Here is a 17,345-nt window from a genome sequence, read left to right on the forward strand (position 1 = left end):
TAATGCTTCCCACATTCCCTTAGCTGTTTCTTCATTTCTTATATGTATTAATTGAGCATCATCCACTAATAAGCTAATGGTGGCTCTAGCTTTTATATCCTTCTTATCCCATGTCTGATTATCTTGATCTGGTCTTGCTGTAACAATTACTTCCCATAGATCATCCTTAGATAACAACATCTCTACTTTGAATTTCCATAACTGATAATTTTCACTATTCAGTTTAGCTACTGTAAATTTCAGTTCTGTGTTACTCATCATCTTTATATAGTCTTACTTGTTTAGAGAGTTGTACTGAAGATATTCTCCTGTATGTCCTGTGAATTCTCTGCAATTATATCCAGCTCCTGGGATGCTGAATTCCTCTGTCACTCTGTATCTGGATTTAGTTCCTTCTGTTTACAGAGCTTATCTGTGTGCTCCGTTATCTGGGCTATAAACCAGGATCCTTCTGCCTGAGCTTGTAGTGCAGACCTGTAGTGTCTGGGGTGCCTGGGTTGTCTGGAGTTATCTGGGGTTATCTGGGGTGCCTGGGCTTATATGGGATGCCTGGGCCCATAACCTGTTGCAGAGTGCGTCTTCTTGCAGTCACCACTGTACTTAGGAGAGCAAGAAAACAACCAACCAACCACTAAGAGCTTCCCTCCCCACATTACAGCAAGTATATGACTTTACACACTATCGCCATCTGCTGTCTGGTTAGTATAAAGTCCTCCTTTCACTTATAATAAGTCCCAATCTGTTGCATATGCCAACATAAGATACTCCTTACAGACATTTGCCCCATATAATGCTGCACAAAAGTTAATTATGGCCCCATAAGATGCTCCATACAGACACTTGCCCCATATAGTACTGCACAAACGTTGATTATGGCCCCATAAGATGCTCCATATAGACATTTGCCCCATATAGTGCTGCACAAACGTTAATTATGGCCCCATAAGATGCTCCATCAAGATATTTGCCCCATATAGTGCTGCACAAACGTAGATTATGGCCCCATAAGATGCTCCATACAGACATTTGCCTCATATAGTGCTGCACAAAAGTTGATTATGGCCCCATGCAGACACTTGCCCCATATAGTGCTGCACAAACGTTATGGCCCCATAAGATGCTCCATACAGACACTTGCCCCATATAGTGCTGCACAAACGTTAATTATGGTCCCATAAGATGCTCCATACAGACACTTGCCCCATATAGTGCTGCACAAAAGTTGATTATGGCCCCATACAGACACTTGCCCCATAAAGTGCTGCACAAACATTATGGCCCCATAAGATGCTCTATACAGACACTTGCCCCATTTGCTGTTGCTGCGATAGGCCGTTACTGCTCATTACAGTAATGAATATGCGGCTCCACCCCTATGGGAGGTGGAGCCGCATATTCATTACTGTAATGAGCGGTACCATGTGACCGCTCAGTACAGGAAGAAGGTGCTGGCGCCGGGGAAAAGACGTGCAGGGACCGCACCAGGAGCGGGTGAGTATAATTAGACAGCCCTCGCTCCCCCTCCACTGCCGACCCCTGGTTATGACTCGAGTAGAATCCAAGAAGGGGACTTTCAGCCCAAACAAATGGGCTGAAAATCTTGGCTTTTACTAGAGTATATACGGTAGGTGAAGAGATATTGAGGTGATGTCAGTCACGTCCATTCACCCCAGCGACTACAAGAAGAGAAAGAGGAAAACCTGTAAGTTCTTAACAAGCAAGAATCCTCATGCAAGCTCTCTATGAGCTGTAGAAGACTAATTCCTGGTCTTAGCAGGAGGTGGGATTGGATCTAACATCGTGATACAGTTGGCAGAGTGTCAAATCACTCTCTTCTTTGATTAAGCCCTCTTGGTAGAAGTAGCAGAGATGGCCAGATAGCAATCTTGGTTGGAGATCTGGGGAAGCTACAAGGAAAAACAAGCTCAAGGAGATTGTCCAGAGCCTCTAAAAAAAAGGTTTGAAGTTGGAACACATATCCCGAATAGTGGAGGAGGTATTTTATTTTATTTTTATTTGCAGAGCATGTCTTGAAAGATTGGCAAGCATCTGTATCTCAGCATTGTCAAAATATACAGTATAATCAATAAAGCAGGTGCCACACCCTTAACAGACATCATTCATTTGTATAGGGTGCAGTTATAACACTGACGAGAAAAAGGGTGACAATATTTAAAATTTTTGACTTTGAGGCTCCATTTCTCACGATCCACTACTGCTTCGAAAGTGAGACTACCATCATTTTATAGATAATCATCATGGCTATATCATACATAAATTTGAATTCTTGTCATGTTACTGTTTTGCTTCTGGTGGTGGAAATATCCATTTCTTCCTGTATACTATAAATTACAACCTGTTCTCACATTCACTAATAGCTTAGTGTGTTATTAGCAAAACCGAGACCTGTTTTCAGAGTTGCTGAGATGTACTCAGACCATTGAGCATGAAATTCTGATGGAACCGAACGGGTGTAGGTCTCAAAATAAGGCAATGATACATTTCTTTTAGTGTGTGATAGTAGCCAAACATAAAAAAGATATAAATCTGGTATTGCTGTAATCGCACCCACCCTAAAAAAAATAAAGTTTAATCACTTATACTGCACGAGGAACGGCATAAAAAATAAATAAAACTAATTGTTCATCTGCTATTGATTTGTTCACTTTGCCTCCCAAACATCAAAGTTTATTGCTCAAATTTACCCTGTGCTCTACACTGAGCGCTTATGGGGTTTCCGTGTAAATTTCTGAAATCCTAAATTCAAACAGAAGCCCTGGCGAACATTCCCTATAATGAGGCAGATGGTGGCACTGTGGTTGCCGTCTGGCCTATGATCCAGTTATATTGTCTTTTTTATCTAAGATAAAAGTTTGGTCAGTCACAGTTGTGTGCACCTCTGAAAAGAAGGAGACCACTGAAGAGAGGCCAGACGGAATGTAGAGTAATTCTGCTGCCTCACTATAGTGAATGGATACCTTGATTGTATCATCTGAATCACGTCATTCAAAGATTTAGGTGTAAACCCTGATGTAAGGGCTCAGTGTAGAGCACAGGTTAAATGTGATCCACAATGTTATATAAAACGTTCCCAACAAGAGCTTCAAAAAAAGTCCCCCACTCTGGTCAGTAATCTGATAAAGGAAAATATAGGAGGCATCTACGTTACTGGTAGCAGAAAGGCTCTGGAAAAGCGCTATTACTCCTTGCCCACCAAAATAAATTCTGCAATCTCAAATCCAAATTCCCCTCTCCCTTTTGAGCCCCACAGTGAGCCTAAACCACATTTAGCATCCACATATGTTTGGCATTTCTATAGCAATGATAGACTGCTTAATTTACAGGGTCAATATCTCTAGAAGCACGAGCTGGGCACAATGTACAGGTACTAGAATGGCAGATATGCAAATTGCACTCAGCAACATCCACTGCTCCTTCCCTCCAGAGCATTTTCGCTTGGCTATGTAGTACTGTATAGCCACATATGGGATATTGCCATGTTCAGCAGAAATTGTGTGAACATTGTTGGTGCTATTTTTATCTGTTTTCCCTTGTGAAAATGTAAAATCTGAGGTTAAAACTAAATTTGTGTGGTACAAATGTAATTATTTTTTCTTAATTTCCCACTGGTATAAAACTCTGACACACCCATAGGGTCAATATAAACACGGCACACTTACAGTTACTTGCGAAAGTATTCGGCTCCCTGGAACTTTTCAACCTTTTCCCAAATATCATGCTTCAAACATAAAGATGCCAAATGTAAATTTTTGGTGAAGAATCAACAAGTGGAACACAATTGTGAAGTTGAACGAAATTTATTGGTTATTTAAAATTTTTGTGGAAATTCAAAAACTGAAAAGTGGAGCGTGCAATATCATTCGGCCCAGAGGTGTAGCTAGGGTTTTGGTTCAGGGGGGCGAAGCTTCTGATTGGGCCCCTAAACAGCTAACCTTCATTACAATTTGGTGACGTGCCCTAATGGTGGAGGAGATCCTCAGCATATGACCACACTATTACTGAAGATAATCTCTATATAACGATCAACATGGATATTACGCCACGTGGTCAGTGGTAGATACCAATCTTACAGAACATATAAGAGATCACAGCACAGTTGCAGATAATGTCTTACCGCTGATGTTCCCTGATGGAATCGTTCACTTTTCCTGTCTTTTCCATCTGGCCCAGACCGACATGACAAGTTCTTCCAGCCAGGACTCGTCTGCAGAGAATACAACAAAGACATATTTCACTTCTCATATTTCAGCCATCACCACCTATTCCCAACCAGCACAAACTCCTCATCCTGTTGATACCCCAATACTGAACCGCTGCTGCCGTATGCGTCCCTTTTACAGCCCCTGATACCCCAATACTGAGCCGCTGCTGCCATATGTGTCCCTATTACTGCCCCTGATACCCCAATACTGAGCCGCTGCTGCCGTATGTGACCCTATTACTGCACCTGATACCCCAATACTGAGCCACTTCTGCCATATGTGACCCTATTACTGCACCTGCTGTGTGGTTCTCTGTGCCTTCTAAATTCTAAAGCACCCCTCTATAATATAGTAATGCAAGGTGCAAGTGCCCTAGAAAACAGTGCCCAAATTTTGCTCCCTAGAAAGTAATATTGCCATGTGTGCCCCTTTGATAGTCACAGTAACCTCAGATCCCCATAACAAGAAGTGCCCACTTTACATTTAATAATGTCCCGAGTCTGCCCCCTGTGCAGCTCCCCTATACAGTATAATGTCCCCTCACTGTACAGTACCATCCACATAGTATACTGACCCCTTAATAGCCCCCAAACTGTTTGATGGCTCCAACCAGGGCCGGCGTCAGCACCCGGCGTACCCGGGCAAATGCCGGGGCCCTGGCGAGATGGGGGGCCCATTTACGGTAGTAACGATTGGTACACTCACACAGTCCACACAGACACACTTCCGTTATGCGCTCCTGGGGGGGCCCCACTGACGCTGTGCTGTTGTGTGACAGTCTCCCAGCCAGGACTCGGAGGCAGAGGCTGAGCACATCCATCATCACCGCTCCACTGCGCAGCTGCAGGAATACTCACCTCCGGGACCAGGACCGTCACCATGGATACACTCGCTTGCAGAGTCACTTCCGGGCCATCTGTCCTGTCACTTCCGGTGAGAGCTCGACGTCATCCTAAGAGCTCAGAGAAGAGATCTGTCATCCACGTCCTCCACTGTCCAGGTCCAGGCGTCCAGCGGCAGCACAGGCGCAGCGCCAAGCTTGCAGAAAGACGAGCAGGAGGCAGCAGGAGCAGCACTGCAGTCAGGTGCACGGACGGTGCCACCCGGTCCCTGTGTCCACAACAGAAGCAAGTAACGGCAAAGCGTGAGTCGCTCCAAGTTCCTTGTGGTCCCAACGCATTGCGGGGGCGGGGGGGATGCAGCCTGCTGTGAGCCTGGGAGTCACAGTGGATCATCATGCTTGGTCTCTTCTCTGTGCAACTTTTCTCTGTCTGGGACTTGTGCAGTGTGCAACAATATGGTATGTTAGCGATGTTGGGACTTGTAGTCCTAGACTGTCTGTATATACAAATGGCTGGCTGAGTTATGTACTATGTACGTGGGCTGTGTTATATACTATGTCACGGCCCGGGCCTGTGCTATATACTACGTGGACCGGGCTGTGTTATATACTACGTGGGTGGCTTTGTTATATACTGCGTGGGCTGTGCTATATACTGCGTGGGCTGTGTTATATTACTGCATGGGCTGTGTCATATGTTGTGAATTCTGTTGTCAAGCTCCCTCCTGTGGTCATGAATGGTACTTCGGCTGGTTCTGTCCATGGGCTTCCTCTGGTGGTTGTGAGTGGAGCTGTGGCTTCTGAGTTTCCTTCCACAGGTGACGAGGTTAATTCGTTAGCTGGTTGCTCTATTTAACTCCACTTAGATCATTGCTCCATGCCACCTGTCAATGTTCCAGTATTGGTCTAGTTCTCTCCTGGATCGTCCTTGTGACATGTCTTCCCAGCAGAAACTAAGTTCCTGCTTGTTTTTCTCTGGTTTGCTATTTTTCTGTCCAGCTTGCTATTTTGATTTTTGTCTTGCTTGCTGGAAGCTCTGGGACGCAGAGGGAGCGCCTCCGCACCGTGAGTCAGTGCGGAGGGTCTTTTTGCGCCCTCTGCGTGGTCTTTTTGTAGTTTTTTGTGCTGACCGCAAAGTTACCTTTCCTATCCTCTGTCTGTTCAGTAAGTCGGGCCTCACTTTGCTAAATCTATTTAATCTCTGTGTTTGTAATTTTCATCTTTACTCACAGTCATTATATGTGGGGGGGCTGCCTTTTCCTTTGGGGAATTTTTCTGAGGCAAGGTAGGCTTTATTTTTCTATCTCTAGGGCTAGCTAGTTTCTTAGGCTGTGTCGAGTTGCATAGGGAGCGTTAGGATAGGATTAGGGATTGCGGTCAGCAGAGTTCCCACGTCTCAGAGCTCATCCTATATTATTAGTAACTATTAGGTCATTCCGTGTGCTCTTAACCACCAGGTCCATTATTGTCCTTACCACCAGGTCATAACAGTCATATTACTGCGTGGGCTGTATTATATTACTGCGTGGGCTGTGCTATATTACTGCGCGGGCTGTGTTATATACTGCGTGCCGGGCTGTGCTATATACTGTGTGGGCTGTGTTATATACTGCGTGCCGGGCTGTGCTATATACAGCGTGAGATGTGTTATATACTGCGCGATCTGTGTTATATACTACGTGAGCTGTGCTACACACTACGTAGCTGTGTTATATACCGCGTGGGATGTGCTATATACTATGTGGCTGTGCTATATACTACGTGGCCTGTGCTATATACTACGTGGCCTGTGCTATATACTATGTGGCTGTGCTATATATTACGTGGCTGTGCTACATACTACGTGGCTGGGCAATATACTACTTGGCTGTGGTATATTTCTCTGCTGTATCTGTGCATCATGAATTGTGATGTGTGTTAAAGAGGGGGGCCCACTGAGACTATTTCGCCCGGGGCCGTCAAAAACCTGGAGCCGGCCCTGGCTCCAACACTGTATGATGGCCCCTTCACTGTAATCTCCACCCTGTATGATGGCCCACTAGATGGCCTCCATATAGTATAATGCATCAGATCATCCTAAATATAGTATAATGCACTCCCCATAGGTCTCCATATAGTATAATGCACTCCCCATAAGCCTCCATATAGTATAATGCACTCCCATAGAACTCCATATAGTAAAATGCACTCCCAATAGGACTCCATATAGTATAATGCACTCACCATAGGCCTACTCTATAGCACAAGGCAGCACCCATAGGCAGACCCTGTAGTATAAGACAGCACCTTAAAGGTAGACCCTGTAGTATAAGGCAGCACCCCATAGGCAGATCCTGTAGTATAAGGAAGCACCCCATAGGCAGATTCTGAAGTATAAGGCAGCATCCATGTAGGCAGACCCTGTAGTATAAGGCAGCCCCCCATAGGCAGACCCTGTAGTTAAAGGCAGCACCCCATAGGCAGGCCCTGTAGTAAAAGACAGCACCCCATAGTCAGACCCTGCAGTAAAAGGCAGTACCCCCATAGGCAGATTCTGAAGTATAAGGCAGCCCCCTATAGGCAGATCCTGAAGTATAAGTCAGCACCATATAGGCAGATCCTGAAGTATAAGCCAGCTCCCATATAGGCAGATCCTGAAGTATAAGGTAGCCCCCCTGTATGCAGATCCTGAAGTATAAAGCAGCACCCCTATAAACAAATCCAGAAGTATAAGGCAGCACCCCTATAGGCAGATCCTGAAGTGTAAGACAGCCCCCCTATAGACAGATCCTGAAGTATAAGGCAGCCCCCCTATAGACAGATCATGAAGTATAAGGCAGCCCCTCTATAGGCAGATCCCGAAGTATAAGGCAGCCCCACTACAGGCAGATCCTGAAGTATATGGCAGCCCCCCTATAGGCAGATCCTGAAGTATAAGGCAGCAACCCTATAGAAAGATCCAGAAGTATAAGGCAGCACCCCTATAGGCAGATCCTGAAGTGTAATACAGCCCCCCTATAGGCAGATCCTGAAGTATAAGGCAGCACCCCTATAGGCAGATCCTGAAGTATAAGGCAGCCCCTCTATAGGCAGATCCTGAAGTATAAGGCAGCTCCACTACTGGAAGATCCTGAAGAATATGGCAGCCCCCCTATAGGCAGATCCTGAAGTGTAAGGCAGCCCCCCTATAGGCAGATCCTAAAGATTAAGGCAGCACCCATAAAAAAAATAAATAAATAAATACTCGCCTCTCTTCCTTCTTGTTCCTGTGGTGCTCCGACCTCCCGCTCATCTTCTGACAGCGGACGCCGGGTGGTGACATCATCACGCCAACTATCAGCATCGGCGACACCAGACGCTGACGGGGATGATGCGAAAAGGAGGACAGCGCAGCGCTCCTTCCCTCATGAGTGCGGTGACGACCGGGGGTGCCCACTGCTGGCACCGGGCCCCAAGCCGGCCTGCTCTGGGGTCCCATAGCGGGCGGCAGAGCAGGGAGATAGATATATTCTCCCTGCTCTGCAGCAGAAAGTAACTATATCGGTAACTGTTGTGGAGAAGTTTAAAGCCGGATTTGGATATAAAATGATTTCCAAAACTTTAAACATCCCAGGGAGCACTGTGCAAGCGATCATATTGAAATGGAAGGAGTATCCTACCACTGCAAATTTCACAAGACCCGGCCGTCCCTCTAAACTTTCATCTCAAACAAGGGGAAGACTGATCAGAGATGGAGCCAAGAGGCACATAATCACTCTGGATGAACTGAAGGGATATACAGCTGAGGTGGGACAGTCTGTCCATAGGACAACAATCAGTCGTACACTGCGCAAATCTGACCTTTATGGAAAAGTAGCAAGAAGAAAGCCATTTCTCAAAGATATCCATAAAAAGTGTTGTTTAAAGTTTGCAACAAGCCATTTGGGTGACACACCAAACATGTGGAAGAAGGTGCTCTTGTCAGATGAAACCAAAATCAAACTTTTTTGCAACAATGCCAAACGATATGTTTGGCATTCAGGCAACACAGCTCATCAACCTGAACACACCATCCCCACGGTCAAACATGGTGGTGGCAGCATCATGGTTTGGGCCTGCTTTTCTTCAGCATGGACAGGGAAGATGGTTAAAATTGATGGGAAGATGGATGGAGCCAAATACAGGACCATTCTTGAAGAAACCCTGTTGGAGTCTGCAAAAGACCTTAAACTGGGATGGAGATTTGTCTTCCAACAAGACAATGATCCCAAACATAAAGAAAAATCTACAATGGAATGGTTCACAAATAAATGTATCCAGGTGTTAGCATGGCCAAGTCAATGTCCAGACCTCAATCCAATCGAGAATCTGTGGAAAGAGCTGAAAACTGCTGTTCACAAATGATCTCCATCAAACCTCACTGAGCTCGAGCTGTTTGCCAAGGAGGAATGGGCAAGAATTTCAGTCTCTCAATGTACAAAACTGATAGAGAAATACCCCAAGTGACTTGCAGCTGTAATCGCAGCAAAAGGTGGCGTATTAAGTATTAAGTTAAAGGAGCCGAATAATATTGCGTGCCCCACTTTTCAGTTTTTTAATTTCCACAAAAATTTTAAATAACCAATACATTTCGTTCAATTTCACAATTATGTTCCCCGTGTTGTTGATTCTTCATCAAAAATGTACATTTCGTATCTTTATGTTTGAAGCATGATATGTGGGAAAAGGTTGGAAAGTTCCAGGGAGCCGAATACTTTCGCAAGGCCCTGTAGATGTATTCATTGAGAGGTGTAGTTTGTCAAATGAGGTCATTAATCGGGGGGTCCTGCTGTTCTGGCACCTTAGGGGCTTTTCCATTCCATTGGGTCATGGCACACACAAATCATAACAGCAAAATCTGCACTACAATATGGCACTCTTTTCTTATTGAGCTTTTGTGGCATCCCAGGAGTCCAGTTGCCACAATGGCATTGCGTTCCTCACAGGGGGGGGGGGGGTGATGTCATGCCTGGCAGTAAGGAAGGCTCCCCTTAGCAGATAACACAAACATACAACATCTTCCTGACTCCAGGCCAGAGAGGGGAGCTTTAAACCCGGTTTCAGGGGAACTTCCCTGTAAGTTCTGGTCTGGAGGCGGGGTTAGGCTGAGTGTAGTGTGAGACAGTGAAGGGAGAGGAAGCTTGTGAGGAGAGAGACTGGGAGTGGAGCTGTGACTGAGCTCTTTCCAGGATTAAGTGCAAAAGGAACCGGACACCGGAGTTCGTGGTTGCACGAGGACTAAAGGCCCAGAAACTAGATCCGCCAGTGATAAGACTAGGTGGATCCCAAATTACTCCCAGGCTGCTTGGAGCTCATCCAAACCTGTAAACTGTGCCCCGGACTGCACCTGCAATTCACTAGTAAAAAGGTAAAGGGAACTGCAATCCCTGTGTCCTCCAATTATTTCCTGTACCCTCAGTCTTGCACCCCACAATCATCCTTTACCAAGTACACTGGTAGCCCTGGGGCTCCCGCTCTACCTGTGGCAAGCAGAACCATCCTCGCTGCGTTACCATCTGCCCCAGAGGTCCCTTTAACCCCTTTACACCCGAGGGTGGTTTGCACGTTAATGATCGGGCCAATTTTTACAATTCTGACCACTGTCCTTTTATGAGGTTAAAACTCTGAAATGCTTCAACAGAACCTGATGATTCTGACAAGGTTTTGTCGTGACATATTGTTCTTTATGACAGTGGTAAAATTTCTTTGATATGACTTGCATTTATTTGTGAAACAAATGGAAATTTGGAGAAAATGTTGAAAATTTCGCAATTTTCCAACTTTGAATTTTCATGCCCTTAAATCTCACAGATATGTCACACAAAATAGATAATAAGTAACATTTCCCACATGTCTAATTTACATCAGCACAATTTTGGAACCAAATTTATTTTTGTTAGGGAGTTATAAGGGTTAAAAGTTGACCAGCGACTTCTCATTTTTACATTTTTTACAACACGATTTTTTTTAGTGACCACATTACATTTGAAGTCACTTTGAGGGGTCTATATGACAGAAAATACCAAAAGTGATGCAATTCTAAAAACTGCACCCCTCAAGGTGCTCAAAACCACATTCAAGAAGTTTATTAACCCTCCAGATGCTTCACTGGAATTTTTTGAATGTTTAAAAAAAATGAACATTTAACTTTTTTTCACAAAAAATTTACTTCAGATCCAATTTGTTTTATTTTGCCAAGGGTAACAGGAGAAATTGAACCCCAAAAGTTGTTGTACAATTTGTCCTGAGTATGCCGATACCCCATATGTGAGGGTAAACTACAGTTTGGGTGCATGGCAGAGCTTGGAAGAGAAGGAGCACAGTTTGACTTTTCAATGCAAAATTGGTTGGAATTGAGATCGGACGCCATGTCACGTTTCGAGAGCCCCTGATGTGCCTAAACAGAGGAAAAAACCCAAATGTGACACCGTTTTGGAAAGTAGACCCCTTAAGAAACTATCTAGATGTGTGGTGAGCACTTTGAACTCCCAAGTGCTTCACAGAAGTTTATAATGTAGAGCCATAAAAAAAAAATCATATTTCTTTCACAAAAATGATTTTTGCCCCCAATTTTTTATTTTCCCAAGGGTAACACGAGAAATTGATGTACCTAAAAAGTAGAAACCCCACACAAGTGACACCATATTGGAAAATAGACCCCCAAGGAACATATCTAGATGTGTTGCGAGAACTTTGAACCCCCAAGTGTTTCACTAAAGTTTATAATGCAGAGCAGTGAAAAAAAAACAAACATTTTTTTCTCACAAAAATGATATTTTAGCCTCCAAATTTTTATTTTCCCTAGGATAACAAGGGAAATTGGACCACAAAAGTTGTTGTCCAATTTGTCCTAAGTACGCTGATACCCCATATGTGGGGGTAAACCACTGTTTGGGCACACAGCAAAGCTCAGAAGGGAAGGAGCACTATTTTACTTTTTCAACGCAGAATTGGCTGGAATTGAGATCGGACACGATGTCACATTTGGAGAACCCCTGATGTGCCCAAACAGTGGAAACCCTCCAATTCTAACTCCAATCCTGACCCCAACACACTCCTAACCCTAATCCCAACCCTAACCATAACCACACCCCTAACTCAAACACACTCACAGCCCTAATCCCAACCCTAACCATAACCACAACCCTAACCCCAACACGCCCCTAACTCTAATCCCAACCCTAACCACAACCCTAACCCCAACACACCCCTAACCCCAACACACCCCTTACCTTAATCCCAACCATAACCCTAACCACAACTCTAACCCTAATCCCAACCCTAAACCTAACACTAACCCTAATCCCAGCTGTAAACATAATCCAAACTTTAAGCCCAACTCTAGCCCCAACCCTAATTTTTGCCCCAACTCTAACCTTAACTTTAGCCCCAACACTAACCTTAACTTTTGCCCCAACCCTAACTTTAACCCTGATGGGAAAATGGAAATAAATACACTTTTTTACTTTATTTTTCCCTAACAAAGGGAGTGATAAAGGGGGGTTTAATTTTCCATTTATAGTGGGTTTTCATATTGGGTTTTTATGTTTGGCAGCTGTCACAAGCTAAAAGACGCTTTCTATTGCAAAAAATAGTTTTTTCATCACCACATTTTGAGAGCTATAATTTTTCCATATTTTGGCCCACAGGGTCATGTGCGGTCTTGTTTTTTACAGGATGAATTGACGCTTTTACTGGTACCATTTTTGGGTGCATAACATTTTTTTTATCCCTTTTTGTTACGATTTTTGGGAGACAGAATGAACAAAACCCAGCAATTCATGAATTTCTTTTGGGTGGGGCGTTTATACTGTTCTGCGTGTGATAAAATTGATAAGGCAGTTTTAGTCTTCGGGTCAGTATGACTACAACGATACCTCATTTATACCATTTTTTATGCTTTGGCACTTTTATACAATAAAAACTATTTTATATAAAAAATAATTGTTTTTGCATCGCTTTATTCTGAGAGCTATAACTTTTTATTTTATCGCTGAAAGCGCTGAATGACGGCTCGATTTTTGTGGGACAAGATTACATTTTCAGCCGTACCATGTTTATTTATATCAGTCTAAAATGGCGCTCCTTCCCTTCTGAGCTTTGCACTGTGGCTCAAAAAAGGTTTTTGACCACACATGGGGTATTGGTGTACTCAGGAGAAATTGCGTTACAAATTGTCTAGTCCATTTTCTCCTATTTTGCCTTTTGAAAATTGAAACTTGGGGACAAAGCAAGATTTTAGTGGAAAAATCATAATTTTCCATTCACTCAGCCCAATGTTGTACAATTTTGCAAATCATCTGAGGGTTACAAATGTTCGGGTCAAGCGGTTTGGGCGAACAGTTACAAAAATACAGATTCGGGTACCAGAACCGGACCCAATTCACTTGAATGTGGGGCCTGACCATCCAGTGTTTGCCGTGCTGTTATGTGCATGACACATTTTTTAAAAAGGAGGGCGCCACCACAATTTTAAAAGGATCACCTGTGTTATGCCCAATTTAGAATCCTGAAGCCCACAAAGAAGAGAGAGGCACAAAATATATAAAAATATTTACTGGTCCGCTGGGGGTGGTGCATGCTCAGATTCAGATCTCATCCCGAGATCTCAAGGAGACGAGATCTGAATCTGAGCATGCGCCGCCCCAGCGGCCATTTTCCCGGAGGCCACCATATCACAGCAATAGAGCTTCTGGGGCCTCAGGGCTTTGAGGAATTAGGACATGCCGGAGGAGCCCCAACGATGCATGAAGATACGCCACCCCACAGCACAGAGCCCCAACGCTGCACGAAGAGGAGCCGCCGCCCCACAGCACAGCACCCACGCGGCACAAAGAGGAGCAGCCACCGCCGCTCTCAGACCCCATGCTGCAGCTACAATGAGGTAGGAGGATACTCCACTCACTCTTTCCTGTGAGACGCCCCCTCTTCGTCATCGGGACCACTCCCCTCCAAAAGGCACATTAGTCACCGGCCCTATAAAACGACACATGGCATATAAGAAGACCCCCGACTTTTAAAAAGATTTTATATTTTAAATGGAAAAGTTGGGGGGTCGTCTTATACGCCCAGTCGTCTTATATGCCGGAAAATACGGTAATCAGTATTTTATTCCTTTCTGTTTTAGTGCTGCTTCCACAATTGTGATGTCTGGTTTTCTGCTTACTGCTTTGCTGCAGTAGTCTCTGTCCACATTCCCCACATAACCACTTCAACCAGCCACTGGCCTCAGTAATATACAAGTGGGATATATAGAGGGTACAGAAAGTATTCAGACCCCTTTACATTTTTTCATTCATTGTTTCATTGCAGCCATTTAGTAAATTCAAAAAAGTTAATTTTTTTCTCATTAATGTACGCTGTGCACTCCATTTTGACTGAAAAAAACAGAAATGTATTAATTTTTGGAAATTTATTAAAAAAGAAAAACTGAAATATCACATGGACATAAGTATTCAGACTCTTTGCTCAGTATTGAGTAGAAGCCTTATTTGCAGATCCTGTCCAGTTCCGTCAGGCTGGATGTGAATGCTTGTGGACAGCCATTTTCAGGTCTTTGCAGAGATGCTCAATTGGGTTTAGGTCTGGGCTGTGGCTGGGCCAGTCAAGAATGGTCACAGAGTTGTTCTGAAGCCATTCCTTTGTTACTTTAGCTGTGTGCTTAGGATCATTGTCTTGTTGGAAGGTGAACCTTCGGCCAAGTCTGAGGTCCAGAGCACTCTGAAGAGGTTTTCATCCAGGATATCTGTACCTGGCCGTATTCTTGTTTCCTCCAATGACAACCAGTAGTCCTGTCCCTGCAGCTGAAAAACACCCCCATAGCCTGATGCTGCCACCATCATGTTTCATTGTTCGGATTGTATTGGGCAGGTGATGAGCAGTGCCTGGTTTTCTCCACACATAGAATTATCACCACAAATTTAACTTCATCTTATCAGACCAGAGAATCTTATTTCTCATAGTCTGGGAGTCCTTCATGTGTTTTTTCGCAAACTCTATGCAGGCTTTCATATGTCTTGCAGTAAGGAGAGGCTTCCGTCAGGCCACTCTGCTATAAAAGCCCAACTGGTGGAGGGCTGCAGTGATAGTTCCACAAAGTTAACTTTCTCCCATTTCCCTACTGCATCTCTGGAGCTCAGCCACAGTGATCTTGGGGTTCTTCTTTACCTCTCTCACCATGGCTCTTCTCCCACAATTGCTCAGCTTGGCTGGACGGCCAGGTCTAGGAAGACTTCTGGTGGTCCCAAACGTCTTCCATTTAAGAATTATGGAGGCCACTGTGCTATTAGGAACCTTGAGTAATGCAGAAATTCTTTTGTAACCTTGGCCAGATATGTGCCTGACCAATATTCTGTCTCTGAGCTTCTTGGCCAGTTCCTTTGACCTCATGATTCTCATTTGGTCTGACATGCACTGTGAGCTGTGAGGTCTTATATAGACAGGTGTGTGCCTTTCCAAATCAAGTCCTATCAGTTTAGATAAGCACAGCTGGACTCAAATGAAGGATTAGAACCATCTCAAGGAAGATCACAAGGAAATGGACAGCAAGTGACTTAAATATGAGTGTCTGAGCAAAGGGTCCTGAATACTTATGACTATAAGATATTTCAGTTTTTCTTTTTTATTACATTTGCAAAAATGTCTACATTTCTGTTTTTTTCAGTCAAGATAGGGTGCAGAATGTACATTAATATGAAAAAAATGAGCTTTTTTGAATTTACCAAATGGCTGCATTGAAACAAAGAATGAAAAACTTTAAGGGGTCTGAATACTTTCTGTACCCACTGTATATGCTCTGATTGCTGCAGTTGTGGTGAAAGGACGATCAGAGGAAAGAATCAGGGATGCAGCACTGGAATGAAGGGAGCACATTTTTTTATTTGCTTTTTAATTAACTAGCATAAATCTTTAACTTCAAGAAATAATTTCAATTATGCAAAAGTAAAAACAAATATATAGATAGATATATATAAAAAATACCCAGGTAATCCACCCGCTTCCATTACATTGGCCAGTGTTACATCATTAGACCAGACGTCATATTGCCATTTACGAAGCCCCAGAACACCACATAGTACACGACCTGTATGCAGCCCTACTCTCATATTGAGATCCACTTCAGTCGCTTCTGCTACAGATCTGCAAGAAACAGAGAAATTTAAATTAAGTTACACTCCACATGGCAAACAATGAATTTGTTAGAGCAGATATTTGATGCATCATTTAGTTTTTTTATTTATTAATGCATACATATTTAAAGGGGTTTGTTCACGAATAAAGTTCATTTTAATCAATATATCTTGGAATAATAATACTTTCCACCACTGGATGTATTTAAATAAAACATTCCTGTGCTGAAATAATGAAATAATGTGTCTCTGCAGTGTACTGTGTAATGGCTGTGTCTTACGGTACAGGGACATGGTCTGATTATATCACAGCTCCTGGGCAGGAGAGGACACAAGGGAGAATACATACATTTGTGTACGGGATCGCAAATAATTCTTTCTTTGAGGTAAAACATTGTATAAAAACAGGCAGAAAAATGCTCTATCTGACAAAAAAATCAGATGTGATCCCATGCTGTAAAATCTACAGTCAGACACAGCCATTACACAGCACACTGCAGGGACACAATCATAAAATCTCAGCACAGGACCCCAGAATGGAAAACGCATGGTTAGTTTTAAAAAAATGGAATCCGTCGCTAGATTCTATCATTTGACAGATCCGGCGCCATAGGGATACATTCTAGCAAACGCCACAGGGTGCCGGATCTGACGCTGTCTGTTTTTTCGACGGACACAAAGAACGTTTATATGTCCGTTTTCTCCGGCTGCCGGAAAACCAATTTTATACTGATCTGGTGACAAACAAATGAAACGTGAGGCCATCCGTTGCTAATACAAGTCTATGATAACAAAACGGATCCGGTGGCAACTTTTGCCGGATCTGTTTTTTCCAAAATTTGTCGGATTGTGCCTGAAGGCAAAAAAAACTGATGTGTGAAAGCAGCCTAAGTATGTCTTAGCCATGGGGACTTTTAATTAATGTATTGTCGATGTGTAATATTGGGCAGTAATGTGAAACATATTTAATTATTTACCCCTTGAATCCTCCATATCACAAGTACAGCAAACCACAAACAATTACAGTTTCACTCTGTTCTGAGCAGCTGTCTCTGACATATGATTAATTTGGTAACAGTAAACCTTATTTTGCACAAAAATGTTCCAAAATTGTAGTGGTGATGGCACTTTGGATGTGGAATCATAAAATGCTTC

The 17,345-nt window shown here is 43.6% G+C and overlaps 1 protein-coding gene across 1 annotated transcript in view; it reads right to left on the bottom strand.

Moving 5' to 3' along the window:
* ADCY1 (adenylate cyclase 1) overlaps positions 1 to 17,345 on the bottom strand; it is a 614,659-nt gene that overhangs the window by 278,604 nt on the left and 318,710 nt on the right. Inside the window, exon 6 of the mRNA XM_069730375.1 lies at positions 16,042 to 16,200. Within this exon, the coding sequence (XP_069586476.1) occupies positions 16,042 to 16,200 (159 nt within the window). The remainder of the gene's footprint in view (positions 1 to 16,041; positions 16,201 to 17,345) is intronic.

The sequence above is a fragment of the Ranitomeya imitator genome, chromosome 6, assembly GCF_032444005.1.
Source record: "Ranitomeya imitator isolate aRanImi1 chromosome 6, aRanImi1.pri, whole genome shotgun sequence".
In the NCBI taxonomy this organism is placed as follows: Eukaryota; Metazoa; Chordata; class Amphibia; order Anura; family Dendrobatidae; genus Ranitomeya; species Ranitomeya imitator.